The sequence below is a fragment of the Alligator mississippiensis genome, chromosome 1 (assembly GCF_030867095.1).
Source record: "Alligator mississippiensis isolate rAllMis1 chromosome 1, rAllMis1, whole genome shotgun sequence".
Lineage (NCBI taxonomy): Eukaryota > Metazoa > Chordata > Crocodylia > Alligatoridae > Alligator > Alligator mississippiensis.
This window is the reverse complement of record NC_081824.1, coordinates 304,454,130-304,476,727: the sequence shown is the minus strand read 5'-3', so window position 1 is coordinate 304,476,727 and position 22,598 is coordinate 304,454,130. Positions and strand designations below refer to the sequence as shown.

General features: G+C 43.5%; 1 protein-coding gene across 1 annotated transcript in view; it reads left to right on the top strand.

The window, feature by feature from the left end:
• Positions 1 to 22,598, top strand: part of USP9X (ubiquitin specific peptidase 9 X-linked) — a 189,490-nt gene that overhangs the window by 60,081 nt on the left and 106,811 nt on the right. Inside the window, exons 7-11 of the mRNA XM_006266676.3 lie at positions 7,627 to 7,742; positions 8,024 to 8,275; positions 8,353 to 8,491; positions 9,749 to 9,901; positions 18,940 to 19,044. Of these exons, the coding sequence (XP_006266738.1) occupies positions 7,627 to 7,742; positions 8,024 to 8,275; positions 8,353 to 8,491; positions 9,749 to 9,901; positions 18,940 to 19,044 (765 nt within the window). The remainder of the gene's footprint in view (positions 1 to 7,626; positions 7,743 to 8,023; positions 8,276 to 8,352; positions 8,492 to 9,748; positions 9,902 to 18,939; positions 19,045 to 22,598) is intronic.

Genomic DNA, 22,598 nt, shown 5'->3' with positions numbered 1-22,598 from the left:
CCTCTCCTACCCAATAATTAGATTCTGTACATGCAAAATTATAAATGTATTATTTTCTATGTGTAAAATAAAATCTAATTACTGGGGAGTCATCTTAAATTCATCTATCCGTCCCTGTCTACTCCATTGCTGTCACGGGGAACGCAACTGTAGGAGGTGAGGTGCTATCCCTTGCCCCTACCCTCCCATCCGCCACTCTGCTGCCTGTCTCCAGTGTCTGCTGTCCCCATCCAATGCTTGTGCCTGACCCCACCCCTACTGCCTGTGCTCTCCCTGGTGCCTGCATCTCTTTCCTTCCCCCCCCCACCTCCCCCGACTCTTGCAGCTTACCTTCTGGTGCAGTTCCAGCTTCAGGGCTGTCAGGCAGAGCTGGAGCCTCTGGCAAGCTCCAGGTCAGGGCAGGAGCTGAAGGCAAATGGCTGGGACAGGGGGCAAGCTGGCTGTTCAGTTTTCTCAGTGGTTTCCACAAGCTGCACACTGGATGGTCTCCTCACACCTCTTTTCCCCCAACCCTGCACAGTCTTCCCTGTGCTTCCTCTGCCATATGCCCCTTCTCCTGCTGCGCAGGCCACCCCTAGCCTGGGATTGAAGCTGGAACTGAACTGCTGCCTGCCTTGGGCTGGTATTTGAGTCTATGATGAGGCTTTCTCTTCCCTCCCGTTGCCGTGACCCTGCCATGTTGATTTCTTGGGGGCAAACCTCATTTCTAGGTTCAAGTAAGTACAGTAAGAAGGGACATGACAGTAATCTTCAAATATCTGAAAGGCTACCCTGAAGAGGGAGTACATCTTTTTCTCCTTTGCTGGAGAGGGCAGAACACAGCAGTGGCTTTAAATGATAGGAAAATAGGTTTAGATTAGCTCTCAGGAAAAAAAACTTTGTTACTTTTATAACATTAAGATAATAGAATTGGCTACACTGGGAAGTTATGGAATCTCTTTCGGGGTGATATAAGAGTATCATTTTTACATTTCTGTAGGGAAGATACCTGATGATCCTTGAGGTCCCTTTCAACCCTCTGATTCTGTATGTACATCTGAAGATCAAGCATCTTCGGGGTTGGGGTTTTTTGTTTTTTTTTTTTTTTTTAGGAAACCTATATGGACAACATACATATAGAATTGACAGCATCTATCGTTGTGTTCAAACTCGTCATGTTAGCAGGCTTAATGCTGAATGTCCTGGAAAACAGTAGCATTCAGCTATTCAGTTTTATCAGCTATAATTGTCTGACTCCTATCTGGATTGGAGAGTTGATTGCAAAAATTATAGACATCTGTCATAAGAATTTATGGGACAAAAACTCCATGTCAGTGTTCTAGAATTAATAGTACATCAGCTTCTCAAGTTCTTTTTCCTTGCACTATGTGGCAGAACATGTAATGATAACAGTGCTGTTGAGATTTCCTGTGATTTGAGCAGGGGAGGTATGGTCCAGTCTTTTGTGCAAAGAAGTCAGAATTCCCTTGAAATGGTGCATGCTATACAGATTTATTTTATAGTGCTCTGATTTTCTGTAAGGACAGTATGCTAACATCATCTGAGTAGTGTTAACAGTTTTGCCCATCACTTTGGGGTGTGCTAATTTATTAGGGATACGTTTCTAGGATCTTTGTAAGTCTTATCAATGTGCTGCTTGTGTTACTTGTGTTCCTATATGGAGCTGTCTCTCTTCCTTCTGCAAGTCCTCGCCCCCAGTGGAGCTATTGTAGGACTCATGTTCAGTGGGGCTGGGTTCTTCCAGCCACCAAATCAGTCAAATACATACATGCACACACATACACACAGACTAATGTGACATGCCAGACCCGACCAGGTTGATCAGCATGTACAGGCTGACACCCTCATATGCCAGGAATCAGTTCATTAAGGTAACAATAAAATGCAGTCAGACACAAGCACGCAGGTGAACAGAATATGTCTGAATCAGGCTGGGTGGCCAGCTGACACCCTCATGGGCTAGCATTCAGTTCATTTTTTTTTCTCATAGATTCATGGACATTAGTGCTGGAAGGGACCTCGGAAGATCGAGTACAGCACCCTGCCCCAGGGGCAGGAAGTCAGCTGGGGTTACTGGATCCTAGCAAGATAAACATCTAATTGACTCTTAAAGGAGTCCAGAGTAGGTGTTTGCACCACTTCTGGCAGCAGTCTGTTCCAGGCCTTGGGGGCTTGGACTGTAAAGAAGTTCTTCCTTATGTCCAGCCTGAAACAGTCTTGGAGAAGTTTGTGACTGTTTGACCTTGTCATCCCATGGGGCGCTCTGGTGAACAGGTGTTTCCCCAGATCCTGATGTACACCCCTTACAGACTTATAGGCAGCCACCAGGTCCCCCCTGAGCCTGCACTTTTCCAGGCTGAAGAGTCCCATAGCTCTCAGCCTCTCATCATAAGGCCTGTTCTCCTGCCCTCTGATCATGCGGGTGCCTCTTCTCTGGACTCTCTCAAACTTCTCCACATCCTTTTTGAATTGTAGAGCCCAGAATTGGATACAGTACTCCAGCTGCAGCCCCTCCAAGGCCAAGTACAGCGGGAGGATGACATTCTGGGATTTGCTAGAGAAGCATCTATGGATGCAAGCCAGAGTTTTGCTCGCATTGCTGGCTGCAACATCACATTGGTGGCTCATATTCATCTTGTGGTCAGTCATGACCCCCCAAGTCCCTTCTGGCCATGGTGCTAGCAAGCATAGCACTGCCAAGCCTATAAGCATGCTGCGGGTTTTTCTTCCCAAGGTGGAATACCTTGCATTTTTCGGCATTGAAGGCCATCGGGTTTTCATCTGCCCATTTTCTGAGCCTGTGAAGGTCAGCCTGGATTACCATCCTATCCTCAGGTGTGTACAGGGCATGTTTGAGCCAAACTGGGTCAGTCAGCCTATATAGGCTGATCCCCTTATGTGTCTTAAACTCAGTACATCCCAATCTTTTGCCCTAACTGTCCTAGTAGTGGTAGCCTCTTGATGAGTGGACCCCACAGTATTTTTTTGGGCTTCACAGGGATCCTTGGCTTAGGTAAAAGAAGTGTTGCTGCAGAGCAGGTGGGGAAGGGGAAGTTGAGAAGGAAAAATACACCTGGTTACCACCAGTTTGACTATAAAAGTTATTTATTGCTAAGTATATGAAATTTTTGATGGTACTAGTAGTAATAGACATGCAAGGGACAACAAACAAAAACAATTACAGTATTACCCTGGCTTAATTGAGTATTTGGGGAAACCCAGCTCAAGCTTAACTAATAAAATTCAGGTTCAGAAAGCTATGCCTGGAGAGAGAGAGTGAGCTGGGATCTCACCATTCCAAAGCACTTGGGTGTTTGTCAACAGGCAAAGTTTCTAGCATGATCATTGAAAGTTAAACAGGTGATGGAAAGAGTCAGTCTGTTTATCCCAGCTTCTCAACAACAGCGAATGGTGTCAGATAGATTTCTCCCTCTTGAAGCGCACTGTTTGCTGCTTTACTGCTTTCTTATACACTTAGTCCAGCCTCTTCAAAGCATTCTTTTAATTGTGTAAATCAAGAGGGTCTCTAGCCGTTATTGACAGGGAAAATCCTGTTATATAAACAGTTTCAATTTAAATGAATTACCTTTTACAGTGACAAAGGGTTATCTGGTTTAGAACACCTCAAGAAACTGATTAACAACCAGGAAAAACATAAAGTTTTAAGGAGTAACCAGACACCTAAGAGCCAGCTTGAAATTATTATGAATAGAGAAGATGTACTGGAAGGGATACCACATTGTTTCTTCTCAGATGGCCTAGCTAAGCTTGCATTGTGCAGTCAGCATCAGTGTTTTATGTTTTACCTGTTGTGAATAAGCCTCAGCTTAGCGTGACTTTCAGATCCTACTGTAGTCTTTTAACATACTTAAAGGGATTACTTGGAGTGTTCATAAACTTTGTGGGGAGGACTTCCACCAGTCATCCTGGGGAAAGTATGACAGCATTTGTGGTCAGGGCTCCAACAGGCTGGACTTTGTGATGAACCCTTAACCATTGTTCAAATGTCTCCCATACCCACTCGGTCTCTTGCCTCAGCATTCCCTAAACTAGCAACCGAGTTTTAGTCAATCAAGTTTAAATAGGCCTCCCATACTGGGACCAGTGAATGTATGGCCCAAGATGCTTATTAAACTTTTCTTCTGCTTGGTTCTGGTTAGATGGGGGTGAGACGGGGAAGAATAGAAAAAGTCCTTTGTGAGTCCAGCAAGCTGGGTGCCAGGGCTCCCTCGGGAGCGCAGAGCTGACGGGTAACAACAGGTACTTGTATATTCAGCTTAATGCAGGCACTGAAGAACTTTTACAGCATACACTTTCTCTGTGTGGGACTATCTGGAGATGCTCCTATTTATGACCAAGTAGGTCACAAATCCAAATGACAGAGGTTTTGAACCACAGCAAGAGTAGATAAGTCAATCCTGAGTGCATTTTATACCACCCTGGAAAGTAGGCCTCCTTTCTCTGTTCAGAGAGTTCTCAGGAAAAATTGAGCAAGAAGAAACCAAGATTATTTGATTGCTGCAGCCTACGTAAGACAAGACATTTGTTCTTTGGTGTGCTGCAGATATCGCAAGGACTTTCTTTTGTCTCTTTCCATGCTTCTGGAAGTTACTGACCCATCAGAGAGCTCAGATTTGTTACTTGGATCCAGACTTTCTTCATTTATTGATAGCACAGGTCATAGAATCCCTGACAGAATTCTAAACTCTCCTCTTTAGAGACAGTACAAAAATTCTGCTAAATGTTAGGAAGTAGTTTACTAACTCGCCTGTGTCATGATGATGAATGAGGGGAAATTTTATTCTTTTTATGGGAAACCAACAATAGTATAAACCCAACTTTAGTTCATGCTGAATCTGTCTCTTTTGAAATCCTTGGGATTCTAGTAAAAGGACATCTTGATTCAATGCCACTTCGTTACACAAAAGACTGTTTACATATAGATTATTTTGCAAGGATGCATGAAGGTAGTCTAGTCTAAGTGTTAGAGGTTTTGCTCGAGAGGTAGGAATAGAAGTGAATCATCTTGGATGCATATGCATGATAAAGATTTATGTAGGGAGTTAAAGAACATATATCCCTTTGATTAATGAATCTGTGCCTTCGTGGGGCATCAGTCAAATATTTAACTTATGAAACCTCTCTGAGCCCATGGGGAAAAATTCTTGGGTTCATTTCACAATTAAGGCAGTATTGATTTTGAAGCAATCAAATTTGCTAGAAAAACTAGCAAGCTCTGTAGGCTCATGTGATGGACTGGTCCTTCATCCATAACCAGAATTTCTCCCTAAGACCTAATAGAACAATATCTCAGCTATGATTACAAATAGCTAGCTCATGTACAGTGTTAGCAATAATTCTCGAAGTACAGGCAGTCCTCGACTTACAACGTTTCAGACTTACAACGATTATAAATTGACACCCTGTTTCAACTTTGACATCAGTTTCGACTTTACAACGCTTGATCTGATGTGATGCCGTGCCAGCAAACAAGTTTGCTGCATTGCTCATCTCCCTGGAGAACATCTGTCCAAATTTCCTTGGACACTTTCTTTAAGAAGGCAGACAAGACTCCAGAAAAACCTGCAGCCTAGACTCCTGAGAAGATTCCAGCCAAGAACCCTTCAAAAAGTCCAACCAAGAGCCTTTCAAAAAGTCCAGCAAAGTCACCTCAAAGAAGTCCTTCCAAATCAATATAATTGCTATTTACAATATAAATACATTAATGTAGCTATATTACTCATTTATAATTGATTGAGTACAAAATTCTGGGGTGTTTTGGGGGAAAATAGGGTCTCAGGCCTTGGTTCAGGAACCGATCTTCCATTTATAACATTGTTTCTTATGAGCAAATTGGTTCTGAGTTGCAACGTTTTGACTTGCAATTGGTTCCTGAGAGCCGCATCTTGTCGTAAGTCCGAGGACTGTGCCTGTACTTTGCAAAGGAGGGAGCTATTCCTATTTTACAGAAATAAAGAAGTGAAGTGATTTTTTTTTTTTCCCCAGCATCATTTAACAGGGCTAAAGCTGAGAAAAGAAACCAGGTCTGCTGAATTTCACTCCATTGCTCAGTCAGATGGCTAAAGCCCGCACTGTCTTTGCATACATTTGCAAGCGTTTTACCCTAGATCTTGCTCTTGCTGAGGGGAAGCTAACCTATGAAGTTGGATTCTTAGTGATCAATATTTTTTTTTTTAATTGGATCTAAGGAAATCACGTTTGCCTTTTCTGGAGAAAGAATAAAGGTCAGGCATTCACATCTCTCTGTCTTTAAGTGGGATACAACACTTCAACAAAAAGTCTAAATATACTGGTTTTCCTTCTGTCAAAGGGTTTAGAAAGCACTTGACTAAAATGAATGCTTCTTCCATGGCCTGCCTCAAACAAACATATATCTGCATTAAAAAATAGTAGAGCTGCCATTAGAGCTTGATTCATACTTTTAAGAAAATTTTCCTTAGATCTGACATATAGCATAGATGCAGAGCTTGTTATAGCAGCATCACATTGTCTATTTAGCTCAACTATCAAGCTACCAAAATATAGCCTGCCAAACTTTCATGAGTAACTTTTATCAGAAGACACTCAAGGAAGTAATGGAGGTTATATGCTTAGTTCTTGCATGGTACCAATTACTTCCAAATTAGGTGTACATATTTTCTAAAGAAACTGTGTTTATGTCAATACTAAATTTAGTAGAAGTAAGACATCTGGGTTAAATGGTAGGGAAAATCTATGCCCATTTTTGGTGATTGCATGCGATTAGAAGAACTATTTAACATAGCAAAATGTGAATTTTCCTGTGATATGATGAAGAAAAGTAGGCAAGTCATCCCAAGGGAGTAAGTCTTATTTTAGAAAAATGTTCTTTATATATGGATATTCAGTGACACAGAGAGATATTGGGTAGGAAGAGATGTGGGGAGGGGTGATTATTACATTTTTATAGGTATAGTGCACTTGTCTTACCATTTGAAGTTTATCAGAGATGTATGTTTATAGCAGTGTTGTTGAACCACTGTTGCTGAATTAGTGTTTGATAATCTTTTTAGGATTTCTTAAAGGAAATATTCTTATTTAAGGAAATAAGAATTGGGTGAAATCCTTGTCACATTGAGCTCAGTTTTGGCATTGATTTTAATGAGGCTGGGAGTTCACCTAAAGAATGTCATCCTGCTTTACATTTGTTAGTTGGTGGATTAATTTCCTCAAAACTAGAAACATCTTTTAAAAAAGAGGATTCATATTATTAAGTGAAAAATAAGCCAACAAATGTGTACATAGCAAAATCGGCAAAGAATACTTACGGGTAGATATTTAGTTACTGTTCAGTACTCAAGGATAGTCATCTACAAAAATATTTTTGACAAATGTGTGCATGCTAAATTGTATATTAAACTTGCTTGTTTGGTTATAAAGACAGAATTGTCCTTTAGTTTTTACAGTGCATTTAGAAACACTATGTCCTAAGTTGCATAGAGGAATCGTGTGCAACTTCTATTGCTTTTGCCCGGTTATGGTGCAATGATGGAACAAAACAAAAGTGATTATTTTTGTTTTTGTAGTGGCTAATAATTTAAAGATTCATTTTTCTAAAAACAAACAAACTAATTTATTGTATTTTAGGGTTGGCTAGTAGATCTCATCAACAAGTTTGGCACGTTAAATGGGTTTCAGATCCTGCATGATCGTTTTATGAGTGGATCAGCATTGAATGTCCAAATAATTGCAGCTCTCATCAAGTAAGTTCTTTAGAAAGCAGTCTTTTACATCTCCATTTTATAGTTGTGAGGTGTTCATTAGCATTAAAATGTTAATATGAAACAGAAGATGTAGTTATCCATTTAATTTTGGGGGGATGATATGTGATCTGCTGTCTATTTACCTTTTACTACCTTGTTTCCTTTGGTTGCTTGTTTGCTTCGGAGTTAGCTGGGTTTCTCAACAGAGTACTTCAGCATCTTAATAAAATTAGTCAAGTATTCACATTACTCATCTTTTTGGTTTTTTTTTTTTTTTTCAGACCATTTGGACAATGCTATGAGTTTCTAACGCTACATACAGTGAAGAAATACTTCCTTCCAATTATAGAAATGGTTCCACAGTTTTTAGAAAACTTAACTGATGATGAACTGAAAAAAGAAGCAAAGAATGAAGCCAAAAATGATGCTTTGTCAATGATAATCAAATCTCTAAAGAACTTAGCTTCAAGAGTCCCAGGGCAAGAAGAAACTGTAAAAAACTTAGAAATATTTAGGTTAAAAATGATACTTAGGTAAGGTGTTTTTCCTGTTATAATGTGGGCTTTTCTGTAATTTTGTTTACACATCTTGCGCTTACCTTTTCTTACAGATTGTTACAAATTTCTTCTTTCAATGGTAAAATGAATGCACTAAATGAAGTTAACAAGGTGATATCTAGTGTGTCATATTATACTCATCGGCATGGTAATCCTGAAGAAGAGGAATGGCTTACAGCAGAAAGAATGGCAGTAAGTTATTTTGTTGTTTGCCTAAATCATGTAGTATGATGGATTGTTTTTTGCTTGTTTATTTCTTTAAGCATAGCTGTGTGTGTGTACACATACATACAAATATATGTATGCTGGATTCCTATCCTTTGCTTGTCTCTTTGGTAATGAAAATTAGAATATTTATAGCTACTGTTTATGGCATGATTAATGCATGAATTGTGCCATACTATAATGTCTGACAGGGACCTATGAGAAGTAAGTAGAGCTTGTTTTGACACATCTGTGGAGTTTGGTGTCAAGGGCCAGCTTGTCCTAATATAATGAAATCTTTTTTTGCAACAGCTGTTCTGCAAAACTTGAAAATGTGGTGCCGATAACTGAAATGTTTCCAAGGTTGCCTAAGTCTTTTAGGGCACCAATTGGACTCTTCCAGTTGTGTAATCAAGAACAGTCAGTTGAAAGGAATATCTGTTCATTCTCTTCATGATTCTGGCCTTCCACATATATTCTGCTTCTGCCTCAGTCTAAACCAAAAAGCTGAATTATATTTGTGCCTTGAGTGGCATCACTTCCCCTTAGAAGATGGAATTAAAAATTATTCCTAAATCTTGCTTCAACTCTTGCCTCTAAATTCAGGTAGTAATTGAGACACACATACAGATGAATAGTATCTTCCATATTCTGGCTCATTTTCTGATTGTCTTCTAGTGTTTAGTTGTTCTCTTTCTATGTAATATGCCAACTATGAGTTGACCGAAGTATCTTCAGTGAGTTAGTTCTGACATTTGGATAACTCAATCGCTTAAAAAAAAGTATATGCTCAGTGTCTCCCCCCCCCCCCGACCTTTGACACTTGAAGATATTGAGAATTTTTATGTTCAGAGATCAGGATTTTTCAAGCATGGTGAAACTGAAGTTGGTATCCTTTTCTTCTGAAGTTCTTAATCTCCAAGATGTGGTAAATATCACTGATAATGCTTTTAGAGCACAGCTGCAGGAAAAGATTTCCTGTTTTACATTGAGTCAGGTTTCAAAATGTATAAAATCTGGATTTGCTTTGTTGTTTGCTTGTCTAAAGTAAGTGAAAGGGAAGGATTAGTACCTGTTCCCATCCCTGCCCTTGTGTGTGTATTCTTTTTTTTTTTTGTCTTAGAGATGGAGTGATTGTATATAAAATATATATTCTGTTTCAAGTTTGTATTTTCTTGACTAGAAGTTGTGTTCTTAAAATTTTAGTATTTTGAAAATGTTTTCTCCCCCTCAATTTAAATTTAGGAATGGATCCAACAGAATAATATTTTGTCAATTGTGTTACGAGATAGTCTTCATCAACCTCAATACGTAGAAAAGTTAGAGAAGATTCTTCGGTTTGTCATCAAAGAAAAAGCCTTAACTTTGCAAGATCTTGACAACATTTGGGCAGCACAGGTAAAGAATTGAATTGTTTTATGCATGAAGAGTTAGTGATCTTATCTTACAGCACCTTTTGAGAATAAGTTGAATTTATGCTTTTATGGAATAAATTATTATGGAAATGTATTGGATTTCATAGAGGAATGTGTGCTTTCAGGGCTGCTTGTGGTTGATGATGCCTGTTATAAGCAAAAAGCACATTATGAAAGTTGATTTTTAAATTTCTGGATGGATTCACCTCAGCTTGTGTTTTTGGATAAGCTACATATGTAATGCAAGGACCGACTTGTAAGTGGGGGGGAGGAGTCAGGATGCATAGATGAGAAGACAGGTTTATTTAAGATCTATTAAAAATCAAGCAATTGTTGGTGAGAAGATGTCAAGAAGTCAATATATTAAGAGGAGCATTTACCTCAATTGTAAATGAACCAGCTCACTAAATGGTTTTTCTTCAAAATTATTTTACGTATGAGTTAAATAACAGTGGGAGCTATAAGAGACTAAGGAAACTTGAGTAGTGAATTTCTGGTATTCAGGGTAAAATACAGTAAAAGCTCTGTTACCCAGCATCCCCTGGGAATGGGGGATGCTGGTTAATTAAATATTCCAGTTAATCAAATGTGTGCCATCTGGTGCTCTCCTCGGTGTCAGTGTGCCAGGGAACAGAGAAGGGGGCCCTGCGCAGGCTGCTTTGCCCTGGGCTGTGGGTTGAAGAAGTGGCGAGAACTCTGCTCGTGGTGGCGGCAAAACCCAGAAATGGTACTTCTGGTTTCGCTTTTGCCGTGTCCCTCAGATGTCAGTAATAGAGTTTTTCCAATTTAATGAAGTGCTGGTTAACACACTTTTTGCTGTAGTACAGCCTTTAGTCTAAACAACGCTTTGCTGTCCTACTAAATGGAGTTAAAAACAGTGGCTGTTCCACAGGAAATAGAGGTTACAGATCCTTTTGTTGTATGCTTTTGTTGTTCTTGCCTTGTGAACCATATGCAGCCCACTAAGCTGTTACACTCTACCTATGGGGCTCCCAGAGGGGCTGGGGATGTGGGGGCAGGGCCTGCCACTGAACTAGTAATGGAGTCCCAATGAGCATGTATGCCAGCAGCATAGGGGCAAGTGAGAGCTGGGTCTGAATCCAGCCTGGGAGGCTCCTTGCAGTCTGTATTTGGCCTGCAAATAGTCCCATAGTCCAGCTTGAGCTTGAGGGTGCAGCCAATTTTGATGCCTCTGCATTAGAAGATTGGAACCAAAATTGGTTGTCTGGAATGCCTGGTATAGAAAAAGCATTGTGGAAGTGATGTTGTGGCCATGCTGGTAAGGATATTTTGGAGGTGGTATCTTTTATTGGAACAACTGCATGATTGCCAAGCTTTTGGGTGCAAAGTACCACTCTTCAGATTTCAGGAAGAAGCAGACACAGCTTGAATGATAGCCTGGTTAAAACTCCATGAGTACATAAAAATAGCCTGCTTTAAATCAGGGGTATCAGCCTACAGCCTGAGGAATTGTCTTCTGGCCCACAGGGCTCCCAGAGCTCTGGGAACTTAGGGTCTGCTGCAAAGGGAGAGCAACAGCCGTACTAGACCCCATGGATGCTTCTTGCTGTGCCACTGCATCTGGAACCCACCTGCAAGGAGGGGCAAGTTTGATGCTCCTGGCTTAGGGGAGTAGAGCAGAGCTGTAAAAAGAGCAAAGAGTCATTATCAGGACTACAGTAAAAGTTCTGTTATCTGGTATCCCCCAGGAATGGGGGATGCCGGATGACAAAATATGCTGGTTAACTGAGTGGCCTGGGCTGCTGCTTCTCCCGCTGCATCTGGGGCATCCTGCCGCCCCTCCCGTGGGCCCTGCAGGCCCTGCAAGACAGGGAAGCAGGCCCTGCACAGCCTGTTATGCCCCTGGGCCATGGGGGCTCAGCAGCACAGGCTGCTTTACCCCAGGCTGTGGGGGCTCAGAGAAACCGGAAGTGCCACAGCGGGTACTTGCAGTTTCACTTTATCTTACAAGCTAGCATGCCGGTTAATTGAGCATGCCGGCTTGTAAGATGCTGGTTAACAGAACTTTTACTGTAATTAAAAAAACAAACAAACAAAAAACAAAACAGAAATGCAGAAGAAAAGATAATCTGAAAAGTGGAAGAGCAACACCATTCAAGAGGGAAAAAGGATTCTTGTCACCTATGGAGTGCAGAAAGAGCAGCAGGTAGATTATAATGAGCCATAAAGTCACCATCTGTGCTTTGTGCCTGGCTTTTGGTATCCAGTAAAGGTACACATTTTCTTTGTTCCTGAGCCCATCTTTTTCAGTGTATTTTGTAAATTTCTTTTGAATCCAAATATTGCGAGTTTAGTGTGAGTGGTAGTACTGTAAAAAATGTTTTCCTGCTGTTGTTTGCAGTTTGGAATGACTTGCGTGGCACAAGGTGAGATGAGGAGGAAAAAAATAAATCGGTGGAACACAATAATTCCTACTTACTGGTAAATTAAAAATGGGATTTGAGATCACAGTGGGGCAGGAGAAGGGAAAAAATTGCCCTCTGTCAAAGAAACTAGAAAAAATAGATCATCATGTGATAGATGAGCATGGTAAAGGATCTGTTCGGTTATAAATTATAGGAAACGATGACTAACCCAGTTCTAAGAATAAAGTTTAGGTCAGTGTGTCATTTGGTGTGGAAGGGCTAAACTTAATTTTTTATTTTATTCTACTTTTATATTATTAACTGGGGTAAGTTTAAATTTAGGAATGAGAAGTAGCTCTTACTCCCTCTTCGGGAAGCTTAGTCCCAGAACAAGTAACTTGCCTAGTGGCATTCAGGATATAAATCAGGACTACTCAACTTGCAGACAGCTGAGGACTGCACAAGGCATAGGTGGAAGCAGGGCAGAAGCAGTCATGGTGGAAGCCTGTATGGAACATGCTGTTTCGGGCTACCAGTTGGACAGCCGTGACTAGTGATAGGGCAGGCAGTTGAAATTAAATCTCCTGAGTTTTGGACTGCAAACTTCATAACTCAGCAATTGACAACTTTCAGAGCCATGGCCTGGAACAGCCCAAGGGGAGTCTGAGGCAGGTTGGTGTTCTGAGTTGGCCACCTCTACTGGGGTGGTAGTGGCTTTTCCTGCCTCCCACCAGCAGTACAGGCACAGCTCTTTGCCTTCTGGTAATGGCACAAGCATGGCCAAAGCCCCCACCACTGGAACACCCCTGAGACTTCTTGGTTCTACACGCCAGATCCAGTAGGTCCATGGGTTCGATGTTTCTAGTTCCTGGCTTTAGTCATGGACCTCCCATCATTCCAAAGCCATCTTTTTTCAGCCTTTGTTTTGCAATCTCAGCAAAAAAATATGCTGTTTTAGTTTACAGTCAAATCTCATTTGTAAAATAGTTGTAATAGCTGTATTGGTTTCTTAAAATCAGATTTGCATTCTGTGCAATCTAGTATATCATTCAGGCCATGTAGATAAATCAGCCAGGCTAGGAGATTACTGCATGAGCCAACATGGCAAAGAGACATAGTAAGTAGGGCTGTGCAAAACGGCTGATTTGATTCAGATTCAACAGTTTCGGAGGACAGTGATTCGTTTTGGTGTTTTGGATCGCTATCCTGTTTTGTTTCAGCCGAATCTGTAACGGAGATTTGGCTCCACTGAATCTCCTCCAAATCTGTTTCAGATGGGCTGCAAGGGTAGCTTCGCACAGCCCTACCCAGCCAGGTGGGTCTTGGGGCCAGGGACTATAGGACCCCTGCAGGGAGCAGGACGGGGCCCTGTGTGGCTTGTCTGGGAGAGGGGGAGGGCCACTGCCTTCCGTGCAGGTGAGGAGGCCCCCTCACAGATCTCTGATCCCTGTCACACCAGATCGCGGGGCAGGGAAGCCAGCAAGCCTGCTGGTCCCTGCTTGAGAGACTTGGTTCTGCAGAGAGCAGAGATCCGCACTGGGGGTCTCATCACCACTGCTGCCTGCCCTGCACTGCCTTGGCGACGTGGGGCGGGCAGCGGTGGTGAGGGGGATCTGGCATGGATTTCTGCTCCCTGCAGAGCCAGATCCATGCCGGAGTCTCCTTCCCACCGCTGCCCACCCTGTGCATCCCCAGATCTCTGCTCCCTGTGGAATCATTTCACCCAGCAGGAACCAGCACTGCCCTGCCGTGTGACCACAGGGCGGGCAGTGGCAGCAAGAAGACCCCGGCACAGATCTTTGCTCCTTGCAGAGCAGAGTTATGCATCAGGGCAGCAGTGTACAGCTGTTTTCCTGCAAGCCCAGCTCCAAAACTCAAACATTTCCCGAAACATTTCTGAAACGTTTCGGATGCCTCGTTTAGTTTCAGAGAGATTTCTGAGCCTTCCGTTTTGATTCGGATTCGGTGTTTCAAAATGACTCGAAACACCTCCAAAACTAAACAGCTGCCGAAATTTCACACAGCCCTAATACTAAGGGTTTATGAAAAGATAAAAGACTCTAACTCTGCTAATAGATACTTAAAAGTCATTCCATATTGTTGTTGCTTCTGTTGCTACCACCAGATTGCAGAGCAGTTTGAAGAAATGGTCATATCTTATTCATAGATTCATAGATGTTAGGGTCGGAAGGGACCTCAATAGATCATCGAGTCCGACCCCCTGCGTAAGCAGGAAAGAGTGCTGGGTCTAGATGACCCCAGCTAGATACTCATCTAACCTCCTCTTGAAGACCCCAAGGGTAGGGGAGAGCACCACCTCCCTTGGGAGCCTGTTCCAGACCTTGGCCACTCTAACCGTGAAGAAGTTCTTCCTTATGTCCAATCTAAATCTGCTGTCTGCTAGCTTGTGGCCATTATTTCTTGTAACCCCCGGGGACGCCTTGGTGAATAAATACTCACCAATTCCCTTCTGCACCCCCGTGATGAACTTACAGGCAGCCAAGAGAAGGTCGCCTCTCAACCTTCTCTTGCGGAGGCTGAAAAGGTCCAGTTTCTCTAGTCTCTCCTCATAGGGCTTGGTCTGTAGGCCCTTAACCATACGAGTGGCCCTTCTCTGGACCCTCTCCAGGTTATCCGCATCCTTCTTGACGTGTGGCACCCAGAATTGCACGCAGTACTCCAACTGCGGTCTGACCAGCGCCCAATAGAGGGGAAGTATCACCTCCTTGGACCTATTCATCATGCATCTGCTGATGCACGATAAAGTGCCATTAGCTTTTTTGATGGCTTCGTCACACTACTGACTCATGTTCATCTTGGAGTCCACTAGGACTCCAAGATCCCTTTCCACTTCTGTGCCACCCAGCAGGTCATTTCCTAGGCTGTAGGTGTGCTGGACATTTTTCCTCCCTAGGTGCAGCACTTTGCATTTCTCCTTGTTGAACTGCATCCTGTTGTTTTCTGCCCACTTGTCCAACCTGTCCAGGTCTGCTTGCAGCTGTTCCCTGCCCTCCAGCGTGTCCACATCTCCCCATAGCTTTGTGTCATCTGCAAACTTGGACAGAGTACATTTCACTCCCTCATCCAAGTCGCTGATGAAGACATTAAAGAGTATCGGTCCAAGGACCGAGCCCTGCGGGACCCCACTGCCCACACCCTTCCAGGTCGAAACCGACCCATCCACCACGACTCCCTGGGTGTGACCCTCCAGCCAATTCGCCACCCACCGGACTGTGCAGTCATCCACGTCACAGCCTCTTAACTTGTTCACCAGTATGGGGTGGGATACCGTATTGAAGGCCTTCCTGAAGTCTAAGTATACAACATCCACCCCTCCTGCTGTGTCCAGGCGTTTCGTAACCTGGTCATAAAAAGAGACTAGATTGGTCAGGCACGATCTGCCTGCCACGAACCCGTGCTGGTTTCCCCTCAGCATAATTTGTCCTGCCGGGCTCTCACAGTGTGATCCTTGATAATTTTTTCAAAGACTTTGCCAAGGATGGAGGCGAGACTGACTGGCCTATAGTTGCCCGGGTCCTCCTTCCTCCCCTTCTTGAAAATGGGGACCACATTGGCTCTTTTCCAGTCCTCCGGGACTTGGCCTATGCACCACAAGTGTTCAAATATTCCTGCCAGTGGCTGTGCAATGACGTCAGCCAGTGCCTTCAGTGTCCTCGGATGGAGCTCATCCAGGCCTGCCGACCCAATTGTTTCTGCCCATTTAGCAGGGGTCCTATTCCTCCCTGGGCCTTCCTTTTACTCCCTATATATCTAAAAAACAATTACTTGTTGTCTTACTTGGGTTGCCATCCGCAGCTCCATGGTAGCTTTGGCCCGTCTAACTGCCTCCCTACAAGCACGAGCAGAGGAGGTATATTCGTCTTTGGTGATCTTTCCCTGTTTCCACTTTTTATGTGCTCCCCTTTTGGCCCTTAGGCTGCCCTGGATTTCTCTGGTCAGCCAGGGAAGCCTCCTGGCCCCTTTCCCTCTTTTGCCTCGCTCGGGGATCGTCTTGCTTTGTGCCCAAAGGATCTTATATATGACTTTTTTAGAGCAGATTGTGCAACTTGCCTGGCAGAAGTTTTGCTTAGGAGGGCCATTGTGTAACTTGTTAATGTGTGATTTAAGATTACAAGAACCATCTTTGATTCTATTAAAGATTCAGTAGGAATCTTTATAAGAACAGTCTTAAAAAGTGGTGTCTAAGCAAAAAGTAAAACTTAGAATATGAAATTAATTTTACGGGTAGTTTAAGAATCTGCTCTAAAAGGGCTGCTTTGTATGCCTCTGAATGGAAATTTTTTTTGAATATAAGAGCAGAAATGAACTGACTTTATTAAACATATGTGTTTATACAAGAGAAATCATAGTTAAGTGGAAATTCTACTGAAGGTAAATTAGAACACAAACTACTTTCTATCTGTCACATGAAATTTTAGTTATACAAATATAAAGTGTGTATGTGACCATTCTTAGCATCTGATGAAGTAGATTGAGCTTTCATAAGAAACATGCCTCTCTGAACCAGTTAGTCTCTTAGGTGCCACTTTGCCCTGCTTCCTGTGTGCTTTCAGACTGCTGGCTAAATGTCTCTGTAGAAGTGTACATGTGTGATTCCAGGTTTTCTTCTTTGTCAGTGAATTAGGTGGAGTAGTTGAAAAATAATGGAGTAGCAAAGGATTTAAAATTTGTATTATGTTCAAGTTTTGTGCTAGAAGACGAGGGAAATTCCTACTGACAGCTTAAATCAGAAAAATGTTAAGTCTCTTAGAAGCAAGTTCTAGGACAAATTAAGTGCATTGAATTCTAGAACCCAGTTGTAGAAATTAAGTGTAAAATTATGAAATTTAGAATATAGAAGTATGTGTGTGTCTTTTAAATTGGGGATTTTTTTCTGGAAGCTTCAGAATTTCTATGTGCTTAGTTTTTGTTTTTCTTAAAGAAATAAGAGGTAACAGGAGAGTCCAGTGGTTTTAAACTTGTGAGTCCTCCCCATGCTTTCAAGGAAATTTGAGTCTTCTTACAATGATAGCATGAAGCTAATCTGAAATTAGCAGTAGAAATCATTGTGCATTATGCTGTTAGTAGGTCTGAAACTTATACCACAGATTTCAGTGTAACATGTCAAAACATGTCATGAAAATCCTGCTTGCAAAATTAGTTCATTTGGGTTCAGAGATTTGAAATTCTGTAAGCAAAGAAGAGTAAGTGATAATACCTCAGTTGTAGAAACCTGCCAGAGAAGGAAGGAGGGTGAAATCACAGGGGGTATTTCCCCCTGTTCATTAATAGCTTATGTGCCACTGAGGCTTGCTGCTGCCAGCCAAGAGCATGTTGGAGCCCTTGACTTTACTGCACTCCCTGGCTGGGAATGGCAGTTGATCTGTTCTCCTAGGCTCCACTGCAGTTTGGAGCCTGAAAGCACAGATCACTCAGCCTCCAGTGTGCAGCTGGTGATATGGCACAATGGGCATCTGATCCCCAATTGCACATTCTGCCATGCTCATGTAGCATAGCTGCAAGCACAGTTGTTGGGATTGTGTATCAATCCCATGGTGATGTCTGCCAAGGGACAGAGCAACAGAAATTGTCACCTTGAATGTGAAGTTTAACGTGGTCATCAAAGAGATTTAGGCTTTAATCCAGGGTTGATTTGGCCCATATTAAAATAGGTATGGGATAGTTGTTTATGCAAAGCTTGAATTGCAGTTAACCTGCATTAGCTACGATTTGTCCGGGGGCAAAATGTTAATTTGGGTACATCACAGGTACCAAACATGGGATAATAAGGTAGGCGGTAGGTTCCTAGGATAAAAGACTCTCTCTGGAGAAACGGGGAATTTTATGTTTGTTTTTAGCCTTACAGATAGTAAGCTGGGAAAGTTTGAAAAAGGAAATGAGAACACAGTAATTTTGATTTCTTCATTTATATATAGTCTGTTGTTCTTTGTGTAGGAACCTTGGAGTTCATAGCTGTCCACAAAGTGAAAGGCACATAAAGTAATAAGAAAGGGTAAAAATATAGCAATATGGATTTAAAATAACAAAATAAGATTGACTTAAGGAAAATAATCAGCAGTGGAATCAATATGAGGCATGAATCTGGAAATGAAATGCAAATAGTGGTTTATGGTGGATAAATTAGATGAGAGTAACAATTTTCAAAACAACCAAAGTGCAAGTAGCCTTTTTGAATGTATGGTGTTGATGTAGTAAATAAAAGTTAACAATTTAATTGTTTGTCACAATAGAATCATAGAAAATTAGGTCTCTAAGGGACCTCAAGAAGTCATCTAGTCCAACCCCCCTGCTCAAAGCAGGACTATCCCCAACTATATTCAAGGCATTGTCTAGCCAGGTCTTAAAAACCTCCTAAGGACAGAGATTGAACAACCCCCTGTTGGTAGGCTGCTCCAGTGCTTTACTACCATCCTAGGGAGAGTTTTTCTTAATAGGTAACCTAAACTAGAATTGCAAACAAATGGGGGAGGGATCAGGGAAGAAGGTTTGTATAATAAGGAAAGTTAGCATTTGTTTAGATGAAAAATGTAAATCCCACCCCCAAAAGTGAAAAGGAAGCTATGTGTAGCTAGGATGCACCTTACTGCGTTTTTTCGTATCAAAAACTATAGTTGTTCATTTTTGCTTTTGGCAGGCAGGAAAACATGAAGCCATTGTAAAGAATGTACATGACCTCCTTGCAAAGCTGGCTTGGGATTTCTCTCCTGAACAACTTGATCACCTGTTTGATTGTTTTAAGGTAATGCTGCATATTTCAACTCCTTTATAACTATGTGTCACAAACACAGTTAACAGGCTTTTAAGCGTAGTGGATGCAGTGTTTAATTATGTGGTTATGCATAATAAGAATATTGCATTTTTATGCATTCATGTAACTGAAAATATAAAGACTTTTTATCTCTACTTTTTCAGCTAATGCACTTTCATTGGAGCTTACAGGCTCACTGCATGTAATTCTGTTCCTTGAGTGCTATCATTTTATTTAGAAAATAAAAGAAATTTTAAAAGCTCTCCTGTTCTGGTGAGGGGAGAGAGGAGAGTCATGGTAACTAGGAGGCAGAACAGATTTGCACCTCAGAAACTACCCAAAGTAAATACAGATATATCTATAGCACAAACATTTGTTGGCTGACTCTTACTTCATCAGATATGGGTATAGATCCTGTCTATCTGTAATCTACTTCGGTTAGTGTATAAGGTGCAGATCTACCCTGCCTTCTACTTGACTTCATGTTAACATGGCTAACTGCATCTCTGCTCATGGTAACCAGAATAAGAGTAAAATCCTAATAAATAAAAGGCAGATAGATAGGTGGAGTTAAATACTTTGCCCAAGTCTTTGTTAATCTTCTAACTTTGTGGAAGCTAACTTGAGTTGGCAGAGAGTTAACATGCCTTAGAAACAACAGCCCAGACTGAGCTGCTTATAGCATCTTTAATCATCCTCTCATCCAGTATCGTAAGATTTCATCTGAACTGAAACCCTCTTATATTGTAGCATTGTATGTTGTCACTATGATAATACAGTAAAATCTCGTTAAGTTGAAGCACAGGGGACCAACAAATACTGACTTTGAAATAAATGGGTTTGAATTATCCAAATTGCTACACTGTATTTATTATATGAAACTACAGTAGTTGTATAAATTTTCTCACAGTTTCTTAAAGAGTTTATTCTGGCCTGCTTGACCATCTTACATTTGGTCATGGACAAATTAGTTGATTGGGGGGGGGGGGGGGGGGGGTTTCCGTGTCTTTCTCTATGGGCTGTCCTAGCTTGCTCTTTTACCCCTTTTTTCTGCAAAAGTTAACATCATATTGTCAATATTGATGAACAATTTGAAATCATCAGGGCAATCCATTTCTCCCCAAAGCCCAGCCCAGTCAGGATCATCTAGCTCAAACTCAAATTCTTTGGCAAGGACAAGGAAATATTTTTCACTATCTAAACATTTCATCTCAACATTTAGTTCCGGGACAAGTATACCATAGTTAAACCAAGCAGTTAATCTTAAACCAACAACACCTTAGAATTGTGAGTTAACATTCACTGATGTCGAGCCACCCTTCACAAAGTAGTCTCTGATTAATATAGGGTGGAACTTTATCCCATGCAGTGATGACATTTCTCATAGCATCAAGACAATTCCATTTTTGCAGATCTTTTGCATTCCTGGAAACCTCCCACAGTAGATGACATACCATTTTTTTCCAGTGTGTCATCTTAATGGGGTGTATTATTCCCTGATCTTGCCCACATGTAGCTCATAGTGCAGGGATGGGCAAAATACAGTCCATGGGCCAGATCTGGCCCACGAGGCCATTCTGTCTGGACTGCAGGGGCCCTAAAAAATGTAGAAAATGAATATTTATCTGCCCTTGGTTCCTGTCAGAAATGGACCCAGGGGAAGCCTGGCGGGCTCCCACAACAGCAGGGCCCAACCGGCTCTGCCCCTCCCCAGCCGGAAGCCCCAGACTGGGCTTCTGGCCTGGGAGCATGTGGCTGCCCCATGCTGGAACCTCAGGTAAGGGTGTGGGGGAGAAGGGCAGGGGGGGACCCCAGGCAGGGAAGGAGTATGGTGGGGGGGAAAGATGAGCGTGGGTTGGGGGAAAGCGGCCCCTCCCGCACCCTGTGGCTGGTGCCCTGTGCTGCTGCAGCTGCTCACAGCCTGCATGGGGCTGCCTGTGTCCACTCCAGACAGCCTCACGCAGGCTGCAAGCAGCTGCAGCAAGGAGCGCTGGTCATGGGGCAGGGGAGGGGCTGCTTCCCTCCCCCCGTGCTCAGCTTTTCCCTGGGCTCCTTCCCAGTGTGGAGGAAAGCAGCCCCTTGTCTGCCCCATGGCCAGCGCTCCCTGCTGCAGCTACTTGCAGCCCACTCAGGGCTGTCTGGAGCAGGCACAGGCAGCCCCAGGAGGGCTGTGCACGGCTGCAGTGCAGGGCTCAAGGCATGGGGTGGGGAGGGGCTGCTTTTCCCTCCCCACGCTTAGCACCACCTTGTAACCCATAACCCAGTCCCGTTGCCAGCCTGGGCCCCATGCTTGCTCCAGGCTCGCCTGTCGGGGATGCGTGCGGTGACAGCAGCTGTGGCCTCCCCTGCTTACTGCACTGGGCAGTGTTGGCCACCGCCACCTGTGGGCTGCCCAGCATGCGAGCTCCAGGCAAGTAGCAGCAGCCAAACTGCCCAGCATGGCAAGCAGGGGGCCGCAGCTGCTGCTGCCGACAGGCAAGCCCGGAGCCAGCACAGGGCCCAGGCTGGCAGCAGGGTGGGTTACAAGCTGGTGCTGTGTACGGGGAAAAGTGGCCCCCTCGCTTGCCCCATGGCCAGCACCCTGTGCTGTAGCCACTTGCAGCCTGCGTGGGACTGTCTGTGCCTGTTCCGGACAGCCCCACTTGGGCTGCGAGCACCTGCAGCAGGGAGCACCGGCCATGAGGCGAGCGAGGGGCCACTTTTCCCTGCGCTCAGCACCAGCTTCTTCCCTCCTAGCAAGCCAGGGGTTGGGGCTGTGCACCCCACGGGACTGGGGAGCACTGGGTGTGAGTGGGCACAGGAGCCAGCGGGGGTGCGAGGCCCACACCGGTGTCCCGGGACCAGTGCCAGCAGGGGCCCAGAGCAGGGTGGCAGGAACGTGGGGTCCTAGCTGGCAGGGGGCTCTGGAGCCTGGTCAGCTCCCCCACCTCTCCCTGCTGGTGCAGCCCAGACTGGCTCCACAGACCCCTGCTGGCCTGCACCCCACTTTGGGCCCCACCATTGCTGGTCCTGGGACATTGGTCCCAAGACATTGGGACATTGGTCCCAAGATGGTGACCAGGGGGTGGGGCACCTATCAAGCAGCGGGGCTACCCACGCTGCCCTCTACAGCTTGACAAAACTGCGTAAGCGGCCTTCCGCCCGAAATAATTGCCTGCCTCTGTCAGTGCTTGCTGGGAGAAAGAGCATATACATATGCTTCAGGCCTAATTCTTCATAATTGTGAACTGCACAGTTACCAATTAGAAGCGCATTTTGATTTTTGGCATGCCATTCTCCATTCAAATTGAAGCAGCCACTCTTGGAACAACTTCATTGTCATTCATGAATTTTTGTCGGCCCTGTACTGGCTTAACAGGTGTTTCACCCCTTGTCATACACCAAGGATTTTCAAATTTCCCCATCACTAATGACTAGTTTCTCACTTGGCATTGGAGCAGAATAGTATGGTGAGCCATTCTTTTCCATTTCTTCCCACTGCAACACAGTCCTCTTTAGAGTGCCAGTATCCTATCGGGCTGCAGGTTATTTAAAACACCCCTCCC